This window comes from Rhamphochromis longiceps, linkage group LG6, assembly GCF_057381845.1.
Source record: "Rhamphochromis longiceps isolate RC_006_pf linkage group LG6, R_longiceps_female_GT1.1, whole genome shotgun sequence".
Lineage (NCBI taxonomy): Eukaryota > Metazoa > Chordata > Actinopteri > Cichliformes > Cichlidae > Rhamphochromis > Rhamphochromis longiceps.
This window is the reverse complement of record NC_140562.1, coordinates 23,141,375-23,164,723: the sequence shown is the minus strand read 5'-3', so window position 1 is coordinate 23,164,723 and position 23,349 is coordinate 23,141,375. Positions and strand designations below refer to the sequence as shown.

Genomic DNA, 23,349 nt, shown 5'->3' with positions numbered 1-23,349 from the left:
ACATCGATGGGTGTAATTTTTCCAAAATTTCAAGGTTATTCTTGATGTTATGCAATAGGAAGAAAAATACATGAAAGTTCATTCATGAGGTTTCACAATGTTTTGTGTAAACTTTTGCAAACTGACGACTGGTGTCCTTTTCTTTTTCACTCTGGATTGATGTTTGTGCAGCAATGTCTATTTAAACAGTCTTAAAGGAAAACAGTGACCAGTGACTTTGGATTGGCAACTTTTTATTGCGTGTCTTTAGTAAATCTTGATTATAACTTTTAATGGGAGTTGTGCAAATTGAGTAATTTTGCCTGTAAAATGGCATCTGAATACAACCTTTATCCTTAAACAGCTAGGGATGGGTATCGAAAATCAGTTCTTGTTGAAAACCGGTTCCCACTGTTTCAATTCCTTGGAATTGTTTGCCATTTTTGCAAACGATTCCCTTATCGATTCCAGTCGCCCCGAATGACGTCACCACGTTGTGGAGCGTCATTTACCTGGCAGGAAACACGGCGGCTCAAACGCTAAAAAGTTTGGTCATACTTTACGAGAACGGATGACAACGGGGCAACTTGCAATACTTGCAAAGTAGATATTTCATTTAAGGGAGGAAACACTACGAATATGTAAAAGCATTTGCTCACAAAACACGCGATAACCTTAAATGAATGTCGTGTTTTTAATTCCGCTCCGGACTCGTGAATCTCAACCCAGCAGCAGCGGTAACGTTTGCACGTCCTCTCCCGTTAATACGGCAGATAAATAATCAACTAACAGTGCATATTATGTTTGAGTTATATTACAAAACCTGCCATTAGTGTGCATTTAGGTGACCATGATGAGAGAGACAAACAGAGTCTGGCTGGCGCTCGCTGGCAGTTGTCGCTGCAGTCTACCGGTAGCGTCTCCTTTCAGGCCAGGATAGACGAATGTCACCAAGCAGTGACTAAGTTTGTGGTCAAAGGCTGCCACAGCAGATACCCCCGATTTTCAGTAAGTGAATGTGTTTATTTGTAGGCAGGGACATTGCTACAGAATAATTTATGTTATACTTTGTTATTGCTACAGAAGAATATTTATTTTATTATTTTACATTTACAATTTTTTTCCCCGGGGACCCTGTGACCCCCCATTGAAGAGCCGTAGGCTGGATCTCTTAAGGATCTCTTAAGATCTCACTGTTGGGTTTGTAAGTCCATGCTACTCCTAAATTCTATCTTGTTCAAAGAGAAGATATAAAACAAAGTTCTAAGCTAATCGACCTTAGTGTTCTCCTTTTTTAAAAAGAATCGATAACAGAATCGATAAAGAATCGAATCGTTAAACAGAATTGAAAATGGAATCGGAATCGTGAAAATCTTATCAATGCCCATCCCTATAAACAGCTATTAATAACCGAAGGCAGAAGGCTCACACAGTTGTTCTCGGGCGTCTGTGCGTGTGTCGTGCCATCACTTATTTAATGGGGAAGGCCTGACAGGCTCTGTGTGACGTCAGAGAAGGGAACACATTCGCGCACCAACTGGGGATGACAGTTGGGTCGGTACATGATGGCACGCCATGTGTTTGAAATCTCCAGTGGAGACCCAGAAATACTTCAGTCACACCTCGTGTAGTGAGACGTCTGACCTGCGCCTCAGCGCTGCCACTGACTGAGAGCATCTGTGACATGTGGTTTGGATAGATTCAATTTTAAGTCAGTTTTCAACACTATAGATTTGATGTTCTCATTAGTAGTTGGCGACTACTGTGCTCACAAATCTTCACATTAGGACTCTGGATTAAACAGTCTACTCTCAATATTAAAAAAAATTTATTCACATTGGCTCAGTTGAGGCTTTGCAAACACATGATTACTGACCACATGACATTAACTTTTCGGCCATTCTGAACATATGACTATCGTGGTGACAATGCAGGATCCAGTGAATAAGACCCCAGTCATACAAGCCTACAGACTGCACCGCCACCATCTGGTAAATAGTAGTCATCACGGAAAACTGAGTATTTCCCAACCTGTTATGTGTCGTTGCTGGAGGTTGGTGGCAGCGACTGGGAACATGATCGCTAAATTGCTAGTCACAGAGGCCTACAGTCAGTGACCCCATGGCAACCAGCAGGTAAAAACACATATTCCCCCAAAACCTCTTTGTAAATGCTTCAGTTGCTAGCACATTGCTGCAGTCTTGTTTGAACGGATGTGTCGGCTTTTTCTACAAACATCAGTCGGCTCCTCTCTGTGCCATTTGAAACCTCTGAGACACAACTTTTACTTTGAGGCCAAACCTTCTACATGTCCAGCTTGCGTTGCACTTTCTCAAACTGTACGGATGCTTGGCTGATGTGAAAAAGTACAGGTTTATACTGGAATAAGCTAGCAAGGTTTGGGATTTAGCACTTTCTTTGCAAACAATTTCCCCAACCAGTTTCCATAACAGCCACTGGTTGTATAACATACATATACATACATATATATATATATATACACACACACACACACACACACACACACACACACACACACACACATATATATATAAAACAAACAAAAAAAACACCCAGCACGCCCCTGCGGGCGGTTTATCCTTCAAGCTCGGGTCCTCTACCAGAGGCCTGGGAGCTTGAGGGTCCTGCGCAGTATCTTAGCTGTTCCCAGGACTGCGCTCTTCTGGACAGAGATCTCCGATGTTGTTCCCGGGATCTGCTGGAGCCACTCGCCTAGCTTGGGAGTCACCGCACCTAGTGCTCCGATTACCACGGGGACCACCGTTACCTTCACCCTCCACATCCTCTCGAGCTCTTCTCTGAGCCCTTGGTATTTCTCCAGCTTCTCGTGTTCCTTCTTCCTGATATTGCTGTCATTCGGAACCGCTACATCGATCACTACGGCCGTCTTCTTCTGTTTGTCTACCACCACTATGTCCGGTTGGTTAGCCACCACCATTTTGTCCGTCTGTATCTGGAAGTCCCACAGGATCTTAGCTCGGTCATTCTCCACCACCCTTGGGGGCATCTCCCATTTTGACCTCGGGACTTCCAGGTTATACTCGGCACAGATGTTCCTGTACACTATGCCGGCCACTTGGTTATGGCGTTCCATGTATGCCTTGCCTGCTAGCATCTTGCACCCTGCTGTTATGTGCTGGATTGTCTCTGGGGCATCTTTACACAGCCTGCACCTGGGGTCTTGCCTGGTGTGATAGACCCCAGCCTCTATGGATCTTGTGCTCAGAGCTTGTTCTTGTGCTGCCATGATTAGTGCCTCTGTGCTGTCTTTCAGTCCAGCTTTGTCCAGCCACTGGTAGGATCTCTGGATATCAGCCACCTCCTCTATCTGCCGGTGGTACATACCGTGCAGGGGCCTGTCCTTCCATGATGGTTCCTCGTCTCCCTCCTCATTCTTGGGTTTCTGCTGCCTGAGGTATTCACTGAGCACTCGGTCAGTTGGGGCCATCTTCCCAATGTATTCTTTTCCCCAGCAGTCACACATTGTAACATTCGGGGGTCAAAAAATGAAGGCTTGCTTTTTGGATGTATTGCCTTCCTCAGCATCCTGCTTTTGCATCCCGTTTCCAATGTACATCAACATGTGTTTCATAAAGCTCTTCATGGTACAATGGTACTATGAATGGATAACTCATGTGTCGAATGTACAGCAGTGTGTTGCTGACCCACCCTGTGCTGGGAGAGGAACGTCGCTCTGACACTTGGTACATTCCCCTCGTGCTCCCAGAGATGCTCGAGTTTCTCTGGAGAGAGAGAGAGAGAAACACAAAGAAAACAAAGAGTCGGATCAAACGTGTTATTAATAAAATGTCCTGTTTCCCCATCATTCTCAAACATTATTTTACAGGCTGATCTTTTTTTTTTATGATGGAGAAATGCGAGCATACATATTTTACCAAAACACAAAGTACAACAAGACATTTAATTGAAGGACAAGATACTGTATGTATTACTAACAAACAGCTGTCACAGTAAATTAGAACTGCTACAAAAATAAATTGAGTACAGAAGCCTGCTTAAAAAAAATCTCACTGGAAGTGGAATGAAATCATAGAAAATGAAACCGCCGCCTATTTTGCAGTTATCTGGGGAAGGTTTTCTAAACGTATCTCAAACAGGCTCCGTTACTTCTGATTTTTGTCAAACAGAATACAATCATGACTAGAATGATTAACAAAAGTGGTTTTCTGATTAAAGGTAATTGTGTGCGGTTCAGTGACGTGTTTTCATCACATTTCATTTTCTTGATTTGTACTGTACACACGAGCAAGGCATTGGAACAGGATCATTGTCGTGAATAGGTGTGAGTGTAACATGATCATTTGTCTGTATTAGCCACACGACAGACTGGTAACCTGTCCAGCTGGCACAAACTCCTGCAGCCCTGAATTGGATAACCCAAAGAAAATGGATGGAAAGTAGTCAAAATATCTTTTTCTAGAGCAAAATGCTGGATGGACCTGACTGACTGAGCAATCAATACTTCTATCTATCCACTGTACTCACTGCAGAGAGAACCCTGTAATCTAAAATATTTGGTTGCAGCTCTGAGAGCAGGTTTTTAAAATGCATTTGCTTGTAAGTGTGCAATCTGACTCTCTGTGTTTGCCAGCGCAAAATCTTCCTTGTCGCTTTTTCACACCGTTCTCAAAGCTGCATGTGCACTGAAGTGTGCGTGTGTGAAGCCATGCCAGGTGGAACTCTGTGTACCAAACCGGCGACGTGCCACAGAGGGAAAATGTGCGCAAACACAGACAGTCTCCCTCCCTCTCTGCTCCCTCTCTTTTTCTCTGCTTCACTCACACAGCTTGTTTGTGGGCCACTGCCAGTGAAAATGGACCGTGGAGGAAACAGGCGAGTATCATCCATGCCTTTCATTCCTGGACAGACTGCAGTGAAGGCAGAGCAGGAGCACATCTCCAAGAAATGGGTTTAATCAAATGCATTCATCGGGAGGTATAACTCAATTTGGGTGACTTAAATTCGAGCCAAACGTCAGCATTTGTCTATTTCTACCTCTTCTGCTCTCTGTTACAAACCCAAAACATAATAAAGAATCACAGTCAGATTAAAGCTGCTGTATATTCCTCTCATTCTTTGTGAAAATTATATTACAGTCAGCCTGGAAAGAACAACAGAGTGAGCAGATAAACCATCCCTTCTCTCACCACCAGTCCTAAAATACCCCTGTCACTCTAAAACCTGTCTCGTAGGAAGATGAGGGCGACCTTTCTCAGGCCATATAGAGAGGTGGAGACACCCTTGACAGTATAACAAGGTGCCAACCAGTTAGTGCATCCACACTTGTACTTGTCATGCTGATTACTCATAGTCCTACAGTGCACAAGCATGGAGACAAGAAACTGACTAAATGTAGGTAGTTTCAGGTCATTCACAGGTCATGTGGTTCTCTAATATTTCAAATCACAACAACAATCACCTTGAGATACTTTATATTGCAAGTTAAAGATCCTACAATAATACAGAGAAGCCCTAACTGTCAAACAACCTTTTATGAGCAACCACATGGCGAAAATGGGAATGAAAACTCCCTTTTAACAGGAAGGAAGGGACCTCTGGCAAAAGCATTTAACTTAGTGCAGATTTAGGGATTTCGTATTTAGTCACACTAAAGTACAAAAAGGAAGGCAACCTCCTTGCAACTAGTAAATAAAAAATAAGTATATAAATATCATATATAAAATAACCGATTGCAAGTAGTTGCAGCTACCAACTGGTCACCAAGTGTTTAAACATGCAACAGTATCAATCAGTTTCCATCATGAGGCGACTGCACATTTCACCTGATGGGAGGCAACCTTTCTCCAAACAATCACAGTCCAACTCAGACTGACTGAACTCTCAGACAGATTGGATAACCAACTGGTTTGCAAGCAACCGACATGTCATTTATAAACAAATTCAAACTGCCAGCACATTGCAATCAGTCTGAGTCAGTCTGCACTGACGAACGCAACACATCTACAGCATGTCTCCTTGTAACAGGGGCCTACACTGGTTATATTCTGGTTCTGTTCCCATGTGAAATCGAGGTTGTTTATTTCCTATTTCATTTTGCAGTTAAATCTCCATCCTGCAGTAACTATGTCACCATCTGAACAGGAATTTCTGTGTGTATGAGGCTCTGGGTGAACTCTAAATGCGAGCAGTTAATGTGAATTTCTGTGCATCTTGCTGTCATCTGTTGCAACAGATTTACAACAGATGACAGCAGACTTGCAATTTTTACCATTTTATGACAGTTAATCGCCCATTAACCACACAGACTCTATGCCAATGCCAACTTCACCTCAATCAATCACAAACTGATTGCAGACTGGCTCTTGCAAAAAAAGAAGTCACTTTGAAAATGGAAACTGACTGCGAGTACTGTTGTTTCCCATCTTTAAAGGAACAAGATCGCAAGTTCGTTGCAACTATTGCAATAATCGTGATTATGGCACTGTCTCCAATCAGTGTTTCCGCTACAGTGTGACTGTAGCAGGCTTTTTGCCTGGTAAGTTGATAGTGGTTTATGGTGTTAATGTTTTTATAACCTCTTCTGAGACTGTTGTGTTCCTTGATACCTGCTGGATTTGTCAGTGTTAGAAAGGTTTGTGAGCTATGATGACTACAGCAGAAGAAGTTGAAGAGAAATACTTGTTTTCTCCTGTTCTGTCAGAGTCTGCCATGAACTCGGATGAATGAAATGTGCATTAGTGCATTCTTATCCTCATCATGTTCGTGGGCTGCATAAAATGTTACCAAGAGCCACACTTTAAAAGCCCTGACCTTAGAAAGAAGGATCACTCTGAATCAATACATTCACTCTTCTGAATCACCCCCTTTGTCTGCCCTGATGCCCTGAAAGGTTCACTCGAGGATGAAAATGAGTTGAATCATATGCTACGGCCAGATCTCAACCCAAGTGAAGAGCTACTGGAGAATTTGGACTGATTGGTCAGATAACATCCAATAATGGAATATCATTTGGAAAACATGTGGCCACAGTGGCCCAACTCCTTAGTAAAACACTTTATTTTGAAGATTTGTCTATAATTGGTCACCTGACTATAAAGCGATAACCCGAGGACGCCGACATCATCTGTGCACTCAGAGACGGTAATCCTAGGACATGATTCCTCTCAGGCAGCTCTGCACCACATCACATCTGATTAAAAATCATGCTGAAATCTTGAGCGAGAGCAAGAACTGTTTCCATGGCAGCATACACATTAGTGCATTGTGAAACAGGTGACCCCTTTTTTTTTTCCATAAGTGTCGTACAGTAATTTGAATACGTGACATTAAGAACAGACTCTGTGTGCTTTTATAGCTTTTTTTAATCATTGTGTAATACGGCAAAACAAAAGGAGCAAGGAGGGATGGTTCAAGCACCGAGCCTGGAGATGAAGAGCTGCATTCCAGTTTTCTTTTTTAATAGGAGCACACTTTCTGATCAGGATGTACCGAGCTGCACAGCTTCACTGTTCCAACAGCTTTGATGCTGAATGCTGTAACAACTGTAAAACTGTACCTACTGTAATAATCCCTTGATGAAGGAAGATCACACTGATAGAGTATAAAATAAAATGCTTTGTATATTATCAGTTCAATATATACAGCTAGGCTTACCCCCATATCTTTGAAGAAAGGAATTTGTTTAATCAGTTTTATTTTAATTGAAAGCACTTTGGTTATAAATGTGCAATATTAATAAAATGCACTTGCATATATAGAGCACATGGTTATTAACAAAATCTAATCTATAGAAAACATTATCTCTTGTACAACGATATAAGGACTCACTTTATATCCAAACAATATAACCTTAAATAAAAACATCTGCACATTTAAACATATGGGGGGAAAGAATATGGGGATTCTAAATATGACTAAACATAGCTTGCATCCAAATATCACGTCACGTTTGACCTCTGATCTCACTTTTAATTTTCACATCTGCCTTTCTAACAAGTTGACCGTAAAACATGTTAGATATTTATAAGAGAGTATTGCCAAAGGAAAGAGACTGAGCTGTCTAGTTATCTAGAAATATCCCGTAGTATAATATGATATAGTATGCACAGGTTGTTCGTGTCCAGTTATTTACAAATCAATACCTATTTCCATGATCTACTCCTACATAAAGTTTACAATACTATTAAAATATAATGCAGTACTATTCCCTTAAAAGTAAATACTGCCCAGCAATGTTCCCTCTAAGCTGTGCACGTGCGCAATTGCGCACTGCTGCCACGGTCTCTGCGCACAGAAAATCTGTGTTGCGCACAAAATAAATCTAACCTGCATTGAAATTAAAATTAATACTTTAACAATTCTGTTTTGCAGTGTTAGTCAGTGAGTGACTGTCTGCGCCCGTATGGGATTAGAACGATGCCACCTTATCCCATAGTCCAGCCAATAATGCGATTTACATTCGTATATACGCAGCTAATCAACGTCGTTGACAGGCTATGACAGCGTCCTTACGTGCCGACACCGGTGTTTTAGCTAACAAACCGGCGTGGCTGATGTGAAGTGAAGCCACATTAATGACAACGTGAACAACCATTGGAGATGTGAGCAGGACAGACGGAACAACTGACAGAAAAAGTGTGGACTTTATACCAGCGTTTAAATCGTGTTGATAGGCCACGTAAAACCAGAGTTATGATAAAAATATCTGCAATGTTTGGTTTCCTTGCTGAATACTATCGTTGTTTATATTTACTGCGGGAAGAAACTGTAAAAACGGCGTTTTATAAGAAAAAGGCTTGAAAGCGCTCTCCGCCTGTGAGCAAAAACAAACTCCACCCCTCTCTCCCTTTCCTATTCGTCCAAAAAAGTACCATGTCGACCAATCAAAAAACTGATATGGCAACGTGACATCTAGTTGTTAAGAAACGGGGGGAAGTTTTAGGAGTGACGGCGGTGCTTTGAGATGTGAGAGATTTGAGACGTTTAGCGCAAATCTTATGTAGTTAGTGTGTAGTGTAGTTTTGTTGTGTGTGTCAGAACAATGAGGCGACTGCTGAATGTTACAGCTGTTACAGCAGTGATACATCTTCTGTTGTCAGGCCTGCAGGTACCAGGCTGTTGTTCTCCTTTATCTCATAGTGGACAGAAATTATTTTTTGAAGTGGCACAAATAATTTGTGTGGCATCAAATTTGATGCAGAACAGCTGATTGTTCTGTAAATAGTTTGAAATGTTTATTTAAAACTGCCTTGGCTGCATTTAAAAAAAACATAGCTGCAAAAATCTTTGTTGTTTGCCAAACTGAGTAACCTTTTTGAAGAAGTAGCTATATAATTAATTGCCCAGCATTGGTCATTATATACTATAGAGAGCTACAGGACTCTCTCCCAGACCACAGACTCATAATACAAGTCAGAGCTTTTTTTAAAAAAGAAAGAAAGTTGTGTTTTCAAAATTGGAGTTCAAGTTATTTGTACTTCCAATAGTGTTAACATACTGCACAGGTGAATGACTAGATTTTTTTTACATTTTCATTGTAAGTGGGCTAAAGCAGTTAATTAAAAGTAGTCTAACATAAATGTAAATGCTGTAATTTGATTATTTTAATAAACCATGTAACTTGGATGGATTAGATGCTGGCGTGACCACAGTGCACACGTCTGATGTCGCTCACAGTGGTCCAAGGGACCGCGCTCAGGGAGTTTGTGTGTTCGCTCAGACACGTGAAAAATTAGAGGGAACATTGTTGCCCAGAGAGTGACGTGCCGGCAGAGGTTTGTCTTGTTTTGTTTCTTATGTTTTCACAGAAGGGGTAATAATTGCTCCGAATAAGCAAACCAAATAAAAATATCAGAATTTGGTGCATCACTAATCCAGAATAATATCTTATTTAATTTCAACTGCTCATATGTGAAAAACAGGCAGCGACTACCCTTCAGTTCAGTAAAACACAGTAGACTTGCTGTCTCAGGCATCTTGAAGTCTATTACCGGTTCGAGCTGTGGTGCATTACAGAGGCATAAATCAATACAATCTATGGTTATGTACTTTTCATCAGCAACAAGCTGCTCTGTTAATGACTGCCAGAATGCTGGAAGTGGAGTTTCCTGCAGTTTAAGGAGTCTTTAAGAGTCTCTGGAAGTGAAAAAAGTCACTACTAAATGTTAATGAAACATTACTTATTTGCAATAAAACTAAGAATGTTACTTACTTTTGCCAGTTAAAATAATATGCCAGTTAAAATGTGCTACAAAATTACATAGAAAAAGTTCATCGGAAAATCAACCAACGACAATCGGTGTGATAAGGAGCAGTTAAATATTTAAAAACCAATTTGTACATCAGGTGTTGTTACGTATGGCACAAAATATGTTATATATTATATGCATTATATTTTTTTTTTTCTTTTGACAGGAACTATCACACGTTTCATAGTGTGAACCTACAGCAACGTGTATTCAAAAATCCTAACCTGGCGTCCGTTGCCCTTCGAGGCCTGCAGGCTGCAGCGTCCCAGGCTGCCGTTCGGCGTGGTGCCACAGCTGCTGATGATCTGCAGCTGTTTTTCGGCCCGGTCGGCTCGGTCCAGAAGCTCCTCAATGAACTGCTGCAAGCGTACCTTAGCGTTTGCTTCACGGGCCGCCGTCTCCTGAAGGAACTGGTCAATCTGGGCGACCTCCCTGTGGGCACAAGGGGAACAGGTGTGAACCTTTCCTTCTTGCTGGAAGCTAGGATTCATGAAATAAGATATTTGGAGGGCTGTGGGGAAAATTAGAGATCTCCTAAACCTCCTTCATTCAGAAACATTCATGTCCTGATGACATTTTTGCGCACACAAGTTTATTAATGCATGTGGGTACAGATTCTGCCTTCAAAAGCCTCTCTCACGCATCCACCAGCTGTACCGCCCTTTTCTGAAAACAGACACCGAGGGTTGATGACACAGATAAATAAACAATACAACCACAAAAGCAGAGAGAGTAGAGGGTGAGAGAGCAGCTGGATACTTGCACTGCAAACACAGCAGGGCAAATTCCTGTCATTTCAAGGGACAGCGTGTGACCTAGACAGCCTTGGTCTTAATTTCAGGGCAGTTTAATAGTCTCAGATGCATTTTGCATTCAATTATAGTTGCACTAGTTTCTGTAATAGCTTCCTCTGTTGGCACCATATGTGTGTGAGGGGAGTAGGAACTGGTAGAAGAGAAGACAGCTTACTGAAATCAATGACAACTTGTTAGTCAGCTGCAAAAGCTTCAGAACAAAAGCTTCTCATCAAGGGATATCAATAAACTTATCTAAAACTAATGATGGACAGTTTCCGACCCTAAATGTCTCTAAGAGTGAAGTGACCCAGAAGTATCTGTGTGGCAGCCATAATAAGAGCTGCTCTAGATACTGAGGAAAGGTGCTCTAGTGCTTCCTTTATTGCCTCCTTTAGGAGAGGACACACTGGACCATCCTTTATCCAAGTAAAAGAGGTCATTCATAGCAATTTAACCAATCATAAAAACAATAACATAACTGCTAATTCAATGTTAGTTAAGAATGTGTTTTTGCATTTCATGCCATGACCTGCAGGTATGATTTGACTTTTGACACCAACCCACAGTTCCTAAATTACTTACATCAAAGTTAGTTTGAACTTGATTAGGTTTCACTGTAGTTCCATTTGTATTTGTTTTTTTTTTAAGCACAGTCAGATTCACCTTTCCTTCATACTGTGATACTGATTTGAAAGTGATTCGGAAAAAGAGAAAGGAGGTAAATTTGTCTGCACTATTCAAATGTACCGTAAGTCAGATGAGAGAGAAGCTGATCCTACTGACTTAGAGCTGAATAAAGGCATAAAGATAATAACAGATGAATAAACAGGTAAACAAAAAAAATGCAATGAAAATATATCAGTAAATGAATGAAAGTAAAATACAATAAAAAGGAAAGTCTTGCGTTTGCTTTTAAAAATCTCAACAGTCTGAGCAGCCACCAGGTCATCAGGTAGACTGCTCCATAAACATGGAGCACAATAACTAAACGATATCTTTGTGACTGGGAACCTTAAACCAGCAGAGACCTTACAATTGGTGTAATGTGGCCTCCCTCTCTGGTCCTTGCCAATACGTGCAGCAGAGTTTTGAAGTTAACGCAGTGGCCAAGATTTCTCTGGAAGAGTATTGATCTGATCGATTAATCCTGTAAGTGTGACTCTGTGTCTCTGCATTAGCTTAAAAAAGACACGGTCGGACTCTTGCAATGTGCTTGAAATAATAAAACACAGTAACTTATTGTGGGCAGAAGAGACAAAGCTTTAGCTTTTTAGCTGAAAAATAATAACAGCTTGAGTAGATGGTATTAAACAACAAGCAGGTCTGAACACATCATAAGTCGGACGAGAGCAAGTTCCACAATTTAGGACCCACAGTCCTTTGGTCTTTTGAAAAGTTTTCCCTTGTTGCCTGATACAAACTAAAAATCTGTCTTTTACTCATTTCCAAATCTACAAAAATATGTGAATATAATATTTAATGCTCATCAATCCAAATGTCTACAGCTTCCAAGGTCTTTTTCCTTTATTGGTCTCTGACTGTATCCATACAAACATCCCAGTGTTTACCGTCTAAACAGTGTCAGAGAGGAGAGCTTATTAAACTATCTGACCTTCAGGAAGCAAAAGAAAAGTTCAGAGGATTCCTGCAGACATGGAATGGAGACATATAACCCGTGCCACTTCAATTTAAATGGATTTGTGGTCATGAAACAAGCAAAGCCACTTATTTCATGTCAAATTAATGTCAAACATCCGCTGTTGCTAAACCATCATACGATGCAGAATCCAAAACAGCAACAACACGCACAACTTCCTGAAATGGGGACAAGCTGAGATAAAAATAGCTTCGAGCCTGGCACAGATAACTTTTCTTATCTTCAGGCAAAGATTATAAAAAGAAAACGACTCCAGAATTAGTCAAGGTAGCAAACTGTAGGCCAGCAATAAATGTGCTTTAATATCAGTGAGTAAATAATCAGCGAGTCTGGAAATTATGTCAGAATCAAACGGCTTCTCTCCACGATGAAATGTGATCGACTGTGAGTAGAGCTCGGAGTCACTTAGTAATTGCTCACAACTTTAGATAGCATGATTTTTATCAAGTGCTCACTAACCGAATTGTATAAAGTTGAGCGTACATTGATTAAGAGGCCTGCTACTGTACACTATCTACACTACTCGAGATAAAAATCTTTGTGTTTATGTACACAGAAAACATTAAGCATGTGTGTCTTGTTGTAAACTGTCTTATCTCACCATCACCACACTGTTAATTCCCAACGATGCATCTCATTATGTTTAGTTTTGCAAAAGGAAAAAGAGGAAAATCCAGCCCAACACATTTAGGTGATTTGATGACCGGGGACAAACTGAACATGTGAGGATCTGGTTTTAGCCAACATGAAGATAAACTGTTCAGCAGAGAACAACATTCTCCAGAGGACTTTAAGTCTTTAGATATATTTAAATGAGTGCTGTCACCGTTAATCTCATTACAATGACGTTAACGCCATAACTGCAGTAACGCGGCAAATCTCCGTTAGCGAGTTAACGCGGCCTCAACACGTTAGCGCGGTTAGCTCGTTAACGCGTTAGGGACGATCCGCGTTAATGCGGTTATGACATTAACGTCATTTTAACAAGATTAATGCTGACGGCATTAATTTAAATCCAAATTTTAATGTTATGTTTACACAGCTTGTCTTTTTCCTGTCTTTCTCCGTTCACCCCAACAACTCTGTATGCTAGTTGAAGGGCACATGACCCACATGATGACTACGAATTCTGAATTCTGTATGTCAAGTTTGGATTCAACTCCTGATCATTTAGGACTGACAGAGATTTTGTGAATTTTAGTGTGACGTATATCACACGTGTGTGCTACACGGTGGGTAGCACTGTTGCCTCATGGCAAGAAGGTCCTGAGTTCAATTTCACCATCAGGCCGGTGCCTTTCTGTGTGGAGTTTGCATGTTCTCTCTGGGCAGTCTGGCTTCCTCCCACAGTCCAAAGACATGCAGTTAATGGGGATAGGTTAATCGGTAACTCTAAATTGCCCATAGGTGTGAGTGCGAATGGTTGTCTGTATCTATGTGTTAGCCCTGCAGCAGACTGGTGACCTGTCTAGAGTGTACCCTGCCTCTCGCCAGCGCTCCAGCCCCCCAGCGACTCTGAAAAAGGATAAGTGGAAGAGAATGGATGGATGGTATAGCTCAGGACTGGTCTTAATTGTCTTTCTGTGTAAAATCCACTTTACAAATAAAATTGCTCCGCCTCAAGGAAAAGAAGGGATAAACAATAACAGAAGAACCAGTGATAAGAGTAGTTTCCTCTCCTCTTTGTGCAATCTAGATGAGCTTTCATAGATAATAAGGTTTACACAGAACAGTCTCCAGTCAAATTAACCATTTTAGTGAATGATTGTAGTTCTTAAGGCTGGTGACTACTGCCCTCTTCAAAAACCATATGGCAAATGATGGTTGGAGGAGTCCTAAAGTCATAATGACGTAAATAAGCAAACAGCTTCTGCAGATTATATCATTAAATCATCCTACACTAAACATGCATCTCATTATGTTTAATGACTTCAAGAACTATTTACTTTGATTTAATAATTAGATCTGTACATAATGAGATGTCTCATTAGAAAACCTGAAGCTGACGTTTTGTTCTCATTATTCGGTTTAATAAACAGAGGACACAACGACTGAGTATTGTTTTAAGTTCAGCCTCCAGAAAAGTAGCAAATATCCATTTGAGAAAATCCTGGAATAGACATTATTGAGCTTGGTTAGTATGCACTCAAAATTAGGGCGCATGTGATTCAGGATCTAAATTTTCATGCATCTTTAATTTGTCTTAATTAATTATTCAGCTGTATCAGGAGATGGATACACCAACCCCGTGATGGACGCCACACAGGAACACTTTTCCCATCCTTCCCCAATGCTGCCTGACAGCCTAACAGACGCTTTACTCGGTCTTATGCTAACGAAGAAGGAAGGAAATGAGGCGAGAGAACAAAAGAACACGATTGATGGTAAAGGATGGTCAGAAAGGAAGAAAAGGAAAAATAAATATTTCTGTCAGTTTTTGGTAAGATCTAAATTCAATAAAAAAGACAGACAAGGAGATGAGAAATAGGGAGCTGAAGCTGAAGAGGGAGGAAGGGCCACAACGACTGTGAGAAAAGAAAAAAAAAAAATAACACACTGCAGAAGCTAAAAGATCAGACAGCAAACAGAAAGCTGCAGTCATGTGGAAGAAGAAAGCACAGGAGGTTTAAGGAGAGGAGGGAAATGGGATGTAGCTGCTTCCTGTTGTCAATCCCAATTTTTTTTTACACACGCTGACATATTCACAACACCTCACTCTCACACCTCCGAAAAAATACCTCAAGGTGATAAACATGCCTGGGTGTTTACCTGGAAAAGAAGAAATCCCATCTTTTCAGGCTATTCCAGGTGAACGTTAGCCAATGGTGACATAGAATTTTGTCCTTTCATGCACTTTTCAGTGATCTTCATAGTAAACGACACAGCATACATCTTATTTTCACACTATTTTCTATAACTTTGAGAAATAATTGAGACCTTGTAATACCAAAAAAAAAAAAAAACAGCTGAGAGTTTAGTGAGAAGATGAAAGTTTCTCTGACATTGGTAAGCTGATGGTTAGCTTACTTAACAAAAAGACTGCAAACAGTGGGAAAACAGTCTGCTAAGATTTGTCCAAATTTCACAAATAAAAACAATTTACAACATTCATCCAACTGGTCCTATTTTTTTTTTTTAACTTTCGATGGAAATGTCAAAAGAACTGAGCATCCTTTAAATGCCGTAGTCTACCTGAGTGTCATTGCTGACCATGTTCATCCCTTTATGACCACAGTGTACACATCTACTGATAGCTGCTTCCAGCACGATAATGCGCCGTGTCACAAACCTCAAATAATCTCAGACTGGTTTCTTAAACGTGATGAGTTCACTGTACTGGACTCCACAGTCACCAGCTTTCGATCTAATTTGGTTTGTGGTGGAACAGGCGATTCACATCATCAATGTGCAGCCGACAAATCTGCAGCAACTGTGAGATGCTAACATGTTAATATGGAACACAACCTCAGAGGAATGTTTCCAACCCCTTGATGAAGAAGTTAAAGCAGCTGTGAAGGTAAACAGACTCCAACCAAGTATTAGTATTATGAAACCAAATGTTTTAAGACAAGAATCAGGAACTTTTGTTTTGGAGCAACTGGAACACCGCCGCCGATTTTTCCAAGAACCACAGGGCAAGTTGCATCTGCGTCCATTTCATTCAAGAGAAAGGCACACGTCTCCACAGCCAACATCTCTGAAGCTACACACAAACACCCACAAGATAAAAAAAATGTATGCATGTGCATTTGATTTTGCACTTAACTGAAAATTTGAGAGCCATCTGGACACTACCTGCTCGGCACCAAACAGCAGACAGCTGGTGACTGTATGAAGCACTAAGAAGCAACGACTCCAAAAACAAATGTAAACACTTCAGCTTAGAAAAGACACGGATAATAAGACGTGTTCAGCTGAAGGGTTTTGTCTAAATGTTCATTACAGTGACTGGTCAACCTCCTGTCACAGCTGTTATCATCTGTGGCCATTAATTTAAAATTATGCTTTATTAATATTTAAGAGCAGAGATGATTGACTAAAAGGCCTGGATAAAGACGACGAGGCTTTCTCTCCTTTAACAAAGGACAGCTGCTCGCATGTCGTTCTGTTTTGACACCTGGATTTTTTATTCTTGTTTCTGATGGTTTGTTTTCTGGGGGTTTTTTTGGTTTACATTGTGTTATCATGTCATAGTGTCACACATTTGTATGCATTACACAGAAGCACACAGTGAGGTAGGCAGCATGAAGAGCATGGCGACATGAGAGGAGATGTGAGACGGACGAGGATGAAAGGCTGTGAGAAAGGGGATGATAAAAGAGTTGCAGGCTAAAATGTGCTGCTTTTTCACAGAAAACCTGGTTTCCCAAGAAACCGCTAATCCTGGTCTTTGCTGCCTCCGATCAATCGGGAGAAAATAAATATTTTACTGCGGGTGGACCAGCTCTCTGGAAATCTCAATTCCCATTACAAACAGACAGATGGCTGAGTAACCCTGAGATACAAAAGCAAGGTGACGATCTGCAGCATTTCAGATGCATGAAAGAACGAATTCATTACATGGGAAAGGTCAACAAAAATTCGGGTGTCTTTAGAAACAGAATAGATATGTCCTGAAAAGCATGTTCGCAACGATGAGGTTTTGTATATCTGCATCCAATCTTTCAGAAAGCGGAAGTGCAAGTTAAACAAAAATGTGGGAGAAGACAACCAATCTACAATAATGATGGTATGAATGAGTAGTAGATGTCTAGTAGCAATTAAGCTATATTTGCTACTGCTTAATTAATTAAGCAGTAGCAGGTTTTCTATTTGGGATTTTAAACAGATGATAAAAATGGGTCCATGAAGTCATTTTTGTGTTGCAAGGGAGACAAACATTTTAACATATACAGTACTGTGTAAAAGTCCAGAGTCGTCCACCATTTCTTTATTTAGTTAGAAAAAGGGGAAACAGATGCAACAATTTTTGAAATGTGCAAACACACATGGAAGTACACTATATAAGGCAAAAGCAGTTTGTACAATTCTAACAAGCTTGAAAGTCATTATCTGGTATGACCACCTTAGTGATTCAACATAGCCTGAACTCTCTTAAGCAGATTTCTTCTAATTTATTTAAGTAGTCTTCAGGAATAGTTCTCCAGGCTTCTTGAAGGACATTCAAAGCCTTTTCTTCTGATCTCTGTCAAAATGATCCCACAGTAAAGTTGAGGTCCAGGCTCTGGGGAGGCCAATCCATGACTGATAGTGTTGCATTGCATGTTTTTCTATCCATGTATGCTGTTACTGTACTGCAAAAACACTCATATGTCAAGTTAAATTTGATGCCCATTTAATGTCAAACTGTCAAAAACAGTCTAAACAGTCTAGAGATGGACCGATCCGATATTACATATCGGTCCAATACTGACCTAAATTACTGGATCGGATATCGGAGAGAAATAAAAAAAATATAATCCGATCCATTAAATATTAAAAAAAGCACCTCACAAAACTTGCGACATGGCGTAACTCGGCTCATAACTGTAGCACATCGGAGCAGTATGCATCAGGTGATAGAGCGGCTGTGGCGCGAGACCTGTCGGTGGTCTGGTTGAGCATTTGGATCCTCGCTACCAAACCGGCATTTCATCTCCGAGAAAGTTATCCCAGAGAGAAGTAAAGCAAGTGTGTAAGTTCATCTCTGAATGTTTGTAAAGCATTCCAGCGTTAAGCTTAACAACCGATATATGGAGCGACTGCCTCTCTCTCTCTCCCTCCCTCTCCTGTTGCTACTTCAATCATGAAACTGATCAATGATCAGCTGATCGGCTTTTCTCTCTTGTTTGTTTATCGCCCACTTCGCGCCAGAAAGAGGAAACCAGCGGCTGAACAACAGCAGCACGTTTAAGCTTGATAATCTGATGTTAGAATGTATTTAATATTACTTTCTACACCAGGATCCTTTTCTACGCAGCTGACGGCTGGTAACTGTGCAGGGGCGGATCTAGCAAAGTTTAGCCAGGGGGGCCGATAGGGCATGAACAGGGAAAAGGGGGCACAAAGACATACTTTTCTTTCTTATTCTCATTTAAAATGTCTAGCTTTTAATAAATAATTATCCGAATCTTACACCCAAAGTTTTAATCTGATGTAAAATATATAGAAGTCCATTACTGTATATAGTAACTATTAAGTCTAATATATCTTAGTAAGCTATAGTACTTTTTCCTTTGGGAAGGTACCATCTGTGCAGTCTGCAATTCTGTTGAAGAAAGATGCTGAATCTATTTAAATATTGTAGAAAAATAATTGATTTCTGTGCATTTTTTTTCACACTGCATCAAATTAAAGTTCATTACATCGATTAAGCATCATGAGGTGGGGGGTGGTTCTCTTAGCCCTATTAGTTAGGTTGCATACTCTTTAAAATACCAGAATAGGGAGGATGGAGTAGGTTTAAGTTTATTAGATTGATCTGTGTTGCTGAACTATGAAATATTTTGGGTGCAGTGCATTTTTTGCATACAGGTATAACAGAATAGCTTCAGTCTCTTGTTTTTTAAAACTTGTGTATGAACCTATACAAAATGCAGCAAAATATGAAAAGTTTTATTGATTAAAAAACACACTATATCGGATTCATATCGGTATCGGCCGATATCCAAATTTATGATATCGGTATCGGTACCGGACATAAAAAAGTGGTATCGTGCCATCTCTAAAACAGTCTAAAGGCATTCTTCAGATCTAAACAGTTCTTCAATAATGAGTCGTACTTTAAATGCTGTTTAGCTGTGTGCCACCTTCCACTGTGAACCTTGCATTTATAAAACAGACAGAGAAGAAGAAGGAGGAAATAAAAATCACTTCAAATAAACGTGTTAAATATGATATGAAAATACGTTACAACAAAACTGAAAAAAAAGTTCCGATATTGTTAAAATATAACAAATTAACACCCAAAAAACTGATAAATTTCAACTGAATAATGAAAATTGTTCAACAATTCGTGACAACTATCTCTATAAAAGTTCAAAGCTAAAATGACAACAAAATAATAATCACCTGTCGATCCATTTCTTCCCCTGGGTCACGCAGGCAACAGCCTAAGCAGAGAAGCCCGGACCTCCCTCTCTCCAACCAACTCCTACAGCTCAACAGGGGGAAACACCAAGGCGTTCCCAGGCCAGCCGAGAGATGCAATCTCCCCAGGATGTGCTCAGTCACAACACCTCGACCCAAGAGGCTACCACCTCAGCTGGCTCCTTTCAATATGGAGGAGTAGAGGCTCCACTCATCTACAGCAGGAAGCTAATTTCTGCCGCTTGTATCGAGAATCTCATACTTTCACCTTCAAAAAAAACTAACAAAAAGAACCACAATACTTGACAGGATCAGGCTTTTTCTCCAGCGATGTCAGGGCTGCTGTTCCCTCTGGTGGCAGATGGCTGAATAAAATGTGGGACACAACAATTTTCCAGCACTAGCCATCAATTAAAATGTAAAACAATTAAATTAAACTAGTACATCTGGTACTGACAACTGTGCTTTACAGATGGCTGTTTTAAATATGGATTCATCACTCCATAAGACCTGTTGCCACTGATTTTCAGTTCAGATCGTGTTTAATTTGGCATACCTCAGCTTTTTCAGCCCCATCAGAGGCATTTCTATGATGGGGGTGTTTAGCAGATCATAACTGCAGCTTTTAAAATTGCCACATTGTACTGTACAACATAAACTGTGAGAATGTGACTAAAAGCAACTACAGACATTTAAAGTCAGCGTGGTGAACACATGGGGCTGAAGTCATGTGATTGTGTTCATGCATATCCTAAAACTTGGACAACTTGCAAAACTTTTGGAGATTGCATTAAAAACATTTAAAGAGATGTGTAAATCTAAATGTAATCCACTTTCCTTTCCAAATACCCAAAAAGCAGATAGAAAATCTCACTTTTGTTGCCTCACTTCAAGAAAATCCAGGGTTCAAAACCACCACGTGGGGCCTTTTTGTGCGGCGCTAGAATCCCTTAGTTATCCCTGTGCCTATGTGGAGTTTCTCTGGCTTCCTCTAAGACCAAAGACACAAAGTTAGTGGGGTTAATTTAATGAGTGACTCTAAATTGTCTATGGGTGTGACTATGTTGTCTGTTTCTGTGTGTTAGCTCTGCGACAGACTGGGAATCTGTCCAGGGTGTACCTCTACGGCAGCAGGGATAAGCTTCATCCCCCAAGATGGATGGATGGATGACTTAAGTTTTTATTTGGAGCCCTAAGTAAACTTCTTCTTGATGTGTTTATGGTCTCAGTCACTTGTTCCAAGCCTTCAAAATTGCAATTCACAAACCAGCAGGTGAAGCCAGAGCGGCTACATCAATGTCTTTCCGAAACATTTTGACTTTTTTGCTAGGACATCTGTTTTTAGACATAACAACTTGAAAACATCCGAGACAACATTGTCTCAATATAAGGTTTTCTGATGAAAAACAGCCCCCGACACACACTGACAAATATCTACCCTTGATGGATTCTTCAAGTACCTTACACTTGACCACACCATTCATCTTATTGCACAATTGTTAGTCCAACCTTTCGTGTCAGTCTCAACATAATGAGAGGAGAGATGTGTCTACTGAAAGACCGGTTGCATCATCCTTCCTGATTCCCTTCTCCTGCCCTCATGAAATAATTTCACCCAAACTCAAGGACACTCATGTCAGTCTCCTACATCTAATGGCAGACATGAAAAGCCCTCTGCCCATAAATCCTGCCCTAACTGAAATCGAATGCACTAGTCTTGATTATTTATCATGTGGAACGATTTCTTGTTAGAAGCCACTTCATCTTCATCTCACTACAGGAAACCTGAAGCAGTGTCTACACACACATGCACTGATTTGTTCTAAGGTTGGATTACCACAACTCTTTTGTGCATTACAGCCCTGATAAATCCAACTGCAGACATTCAGTCCAATTAAATGGGCTTTGTAAGCACGTACCAGTGCAGAACTTCATGTTATTGTTCTTGTTAATGAACAAATTCCCTGAAATTAAAAAAAAGAAAAGATCTCTACAGCACAGTATGTGCATGCATTTTTTATGACATAAAAGTGCTTGGAAACAGCACCAGCGTGTTTTCTGTCATTCAAACAATTTGCCTGTTTAAATGACACCCATTCCTCCAGAGTTTGATCAAATATTTCTCGACTGCCTTCAGACATATGTTGCACCGATACTTCAACAATTCAAAAATGTGTTTGTTTATAAAAATCAAAACTACCTTCGACTTTGATTTTTCATCTTCACAGCAGATGCCCAACTTCTTTATTATTATTCAAATATTCCATCCTCCTAGATATTGTGCGTGTCCTGTTCCCTTTCTGATTCTTTGTCATTAGGGAGCCTTTGGAAGTCTTGCCATGTTTCTTTCTCCGAGACACTGCTACTAATGAGATGAGTTCTCTTTTTGCCCTGACAGCTTCACTTTGCAGTCGAGATTTCCTGCTCAGTGAAATAGGCTTGTTTTCTGAAGAAGACATGGTGACAGCACATAGCGGGACTCTTCTGTATTTTGTGCTTCCTTCAGAGCCTCTGGGTTTTGAATTCAGCACAGACCAATGTTACTTTATCAAAGCTGGTTGTAGGAATAAATCAAGCCTGCAGGGTTAAGGCCTACTGCAGCAGGTGCGTGTGTGTGTGCTGAATATGATATGAAAACCTGGCAGCTCTCAGAGCTCTCTTTTGCTTTTCTATGCAGAGGGTGGACAGAATATTTTGAACACCTACACAGACATTAAAAATGCATCACTGCCTCCCCCCGCTGTTTGTACAGTATGTAAGATAAGTATGATTATGGATGAATGATACATTGGGTCGGTACAAACCAGTTAAGAAGTGACGAAACGCAGATAGTCTATCTACAACACAGCCTAATAACATAAACACTACTGTCCAGGCACAAATTTACCATAATAGTAGTACTTTTCTGACACATTCTCAACACTATAGTGTTTCAGATTAATGGATGAATGGTCTAGCCTACATGGGATTATATGAGGTCAGGAGAAGATTTACTTCTGCCTTAACCTCCTAGGACCTGATATCCACTTACGAGGACATTATATTGCCACTGTTCTATCAAAATTTTAAATGAATATCCTTATATGTGGCTCACATTTTTCTTAGAAACAAAAAATCTGGTAATTCTTTGTTTTTACATTCATCGGGCCCCAATATGGCCACATATCAAAGAGAAATTAAAAATGCATGCCGTGGAAGAGTTCGAGTGTTAGGAGGTTCATTACGACTCAAAATGCAAAAACAAAACATACTTCATTTCTTGTTCTGATTCCTTCACATAACATGACAAAGCCAGTCCTGTTTCCTTCTTCTGCCTCTACATCTTCAAAATTCTTTGTTCAGTATATCCACTATCCCTCATCTGCACCTGTCCAAACCATCTCAGCCTTGATTCTGTAACTTTGTCTCCAAACGGTGTAACCTGAGCTGTTCCTTTGTTAAAGTCATTACTTGTCTTATCCATTTCTGGTCACTCCCAGTGAAAACCTCAGGACCTTCAGGTCAACCTCCTCTCAACTTCTTTGTCAGTGCCACCATTTTCAAACCATACATACATAGGAATATAAATACCAGGTCTCACTACCATCTTGAAAACCTT

General features: G+C 40.4%; 1 protein-coding gene across 1 annotated transcript in view; it reads right to left on the bottom strand.

Moving 5' to 3' along the window:
* fbxo41 (F-box protein 41) overlaps nt 1-23,349 on the bottom strand; it is a 73,481-nt gene that overhangs the window by 20,323 nt on the left and 29,809 nt on the right. The window contains exons 5-6 of the mRNA XM_085409779.1: nt 10,454-10,661; nt 3,670-3,743 (exon numbers count right to left, since the gene is read on the bottom strand). Of these exons, the coding sequence (XP_085265905.1) occupies nt 3,670-3,743; nt 10,454-10,661 (282 nt within the window). The remainder of the gene's footprint in view (nt 1-3,669; nt 3,744-10,453; nt 10,662-23,349) is intronic.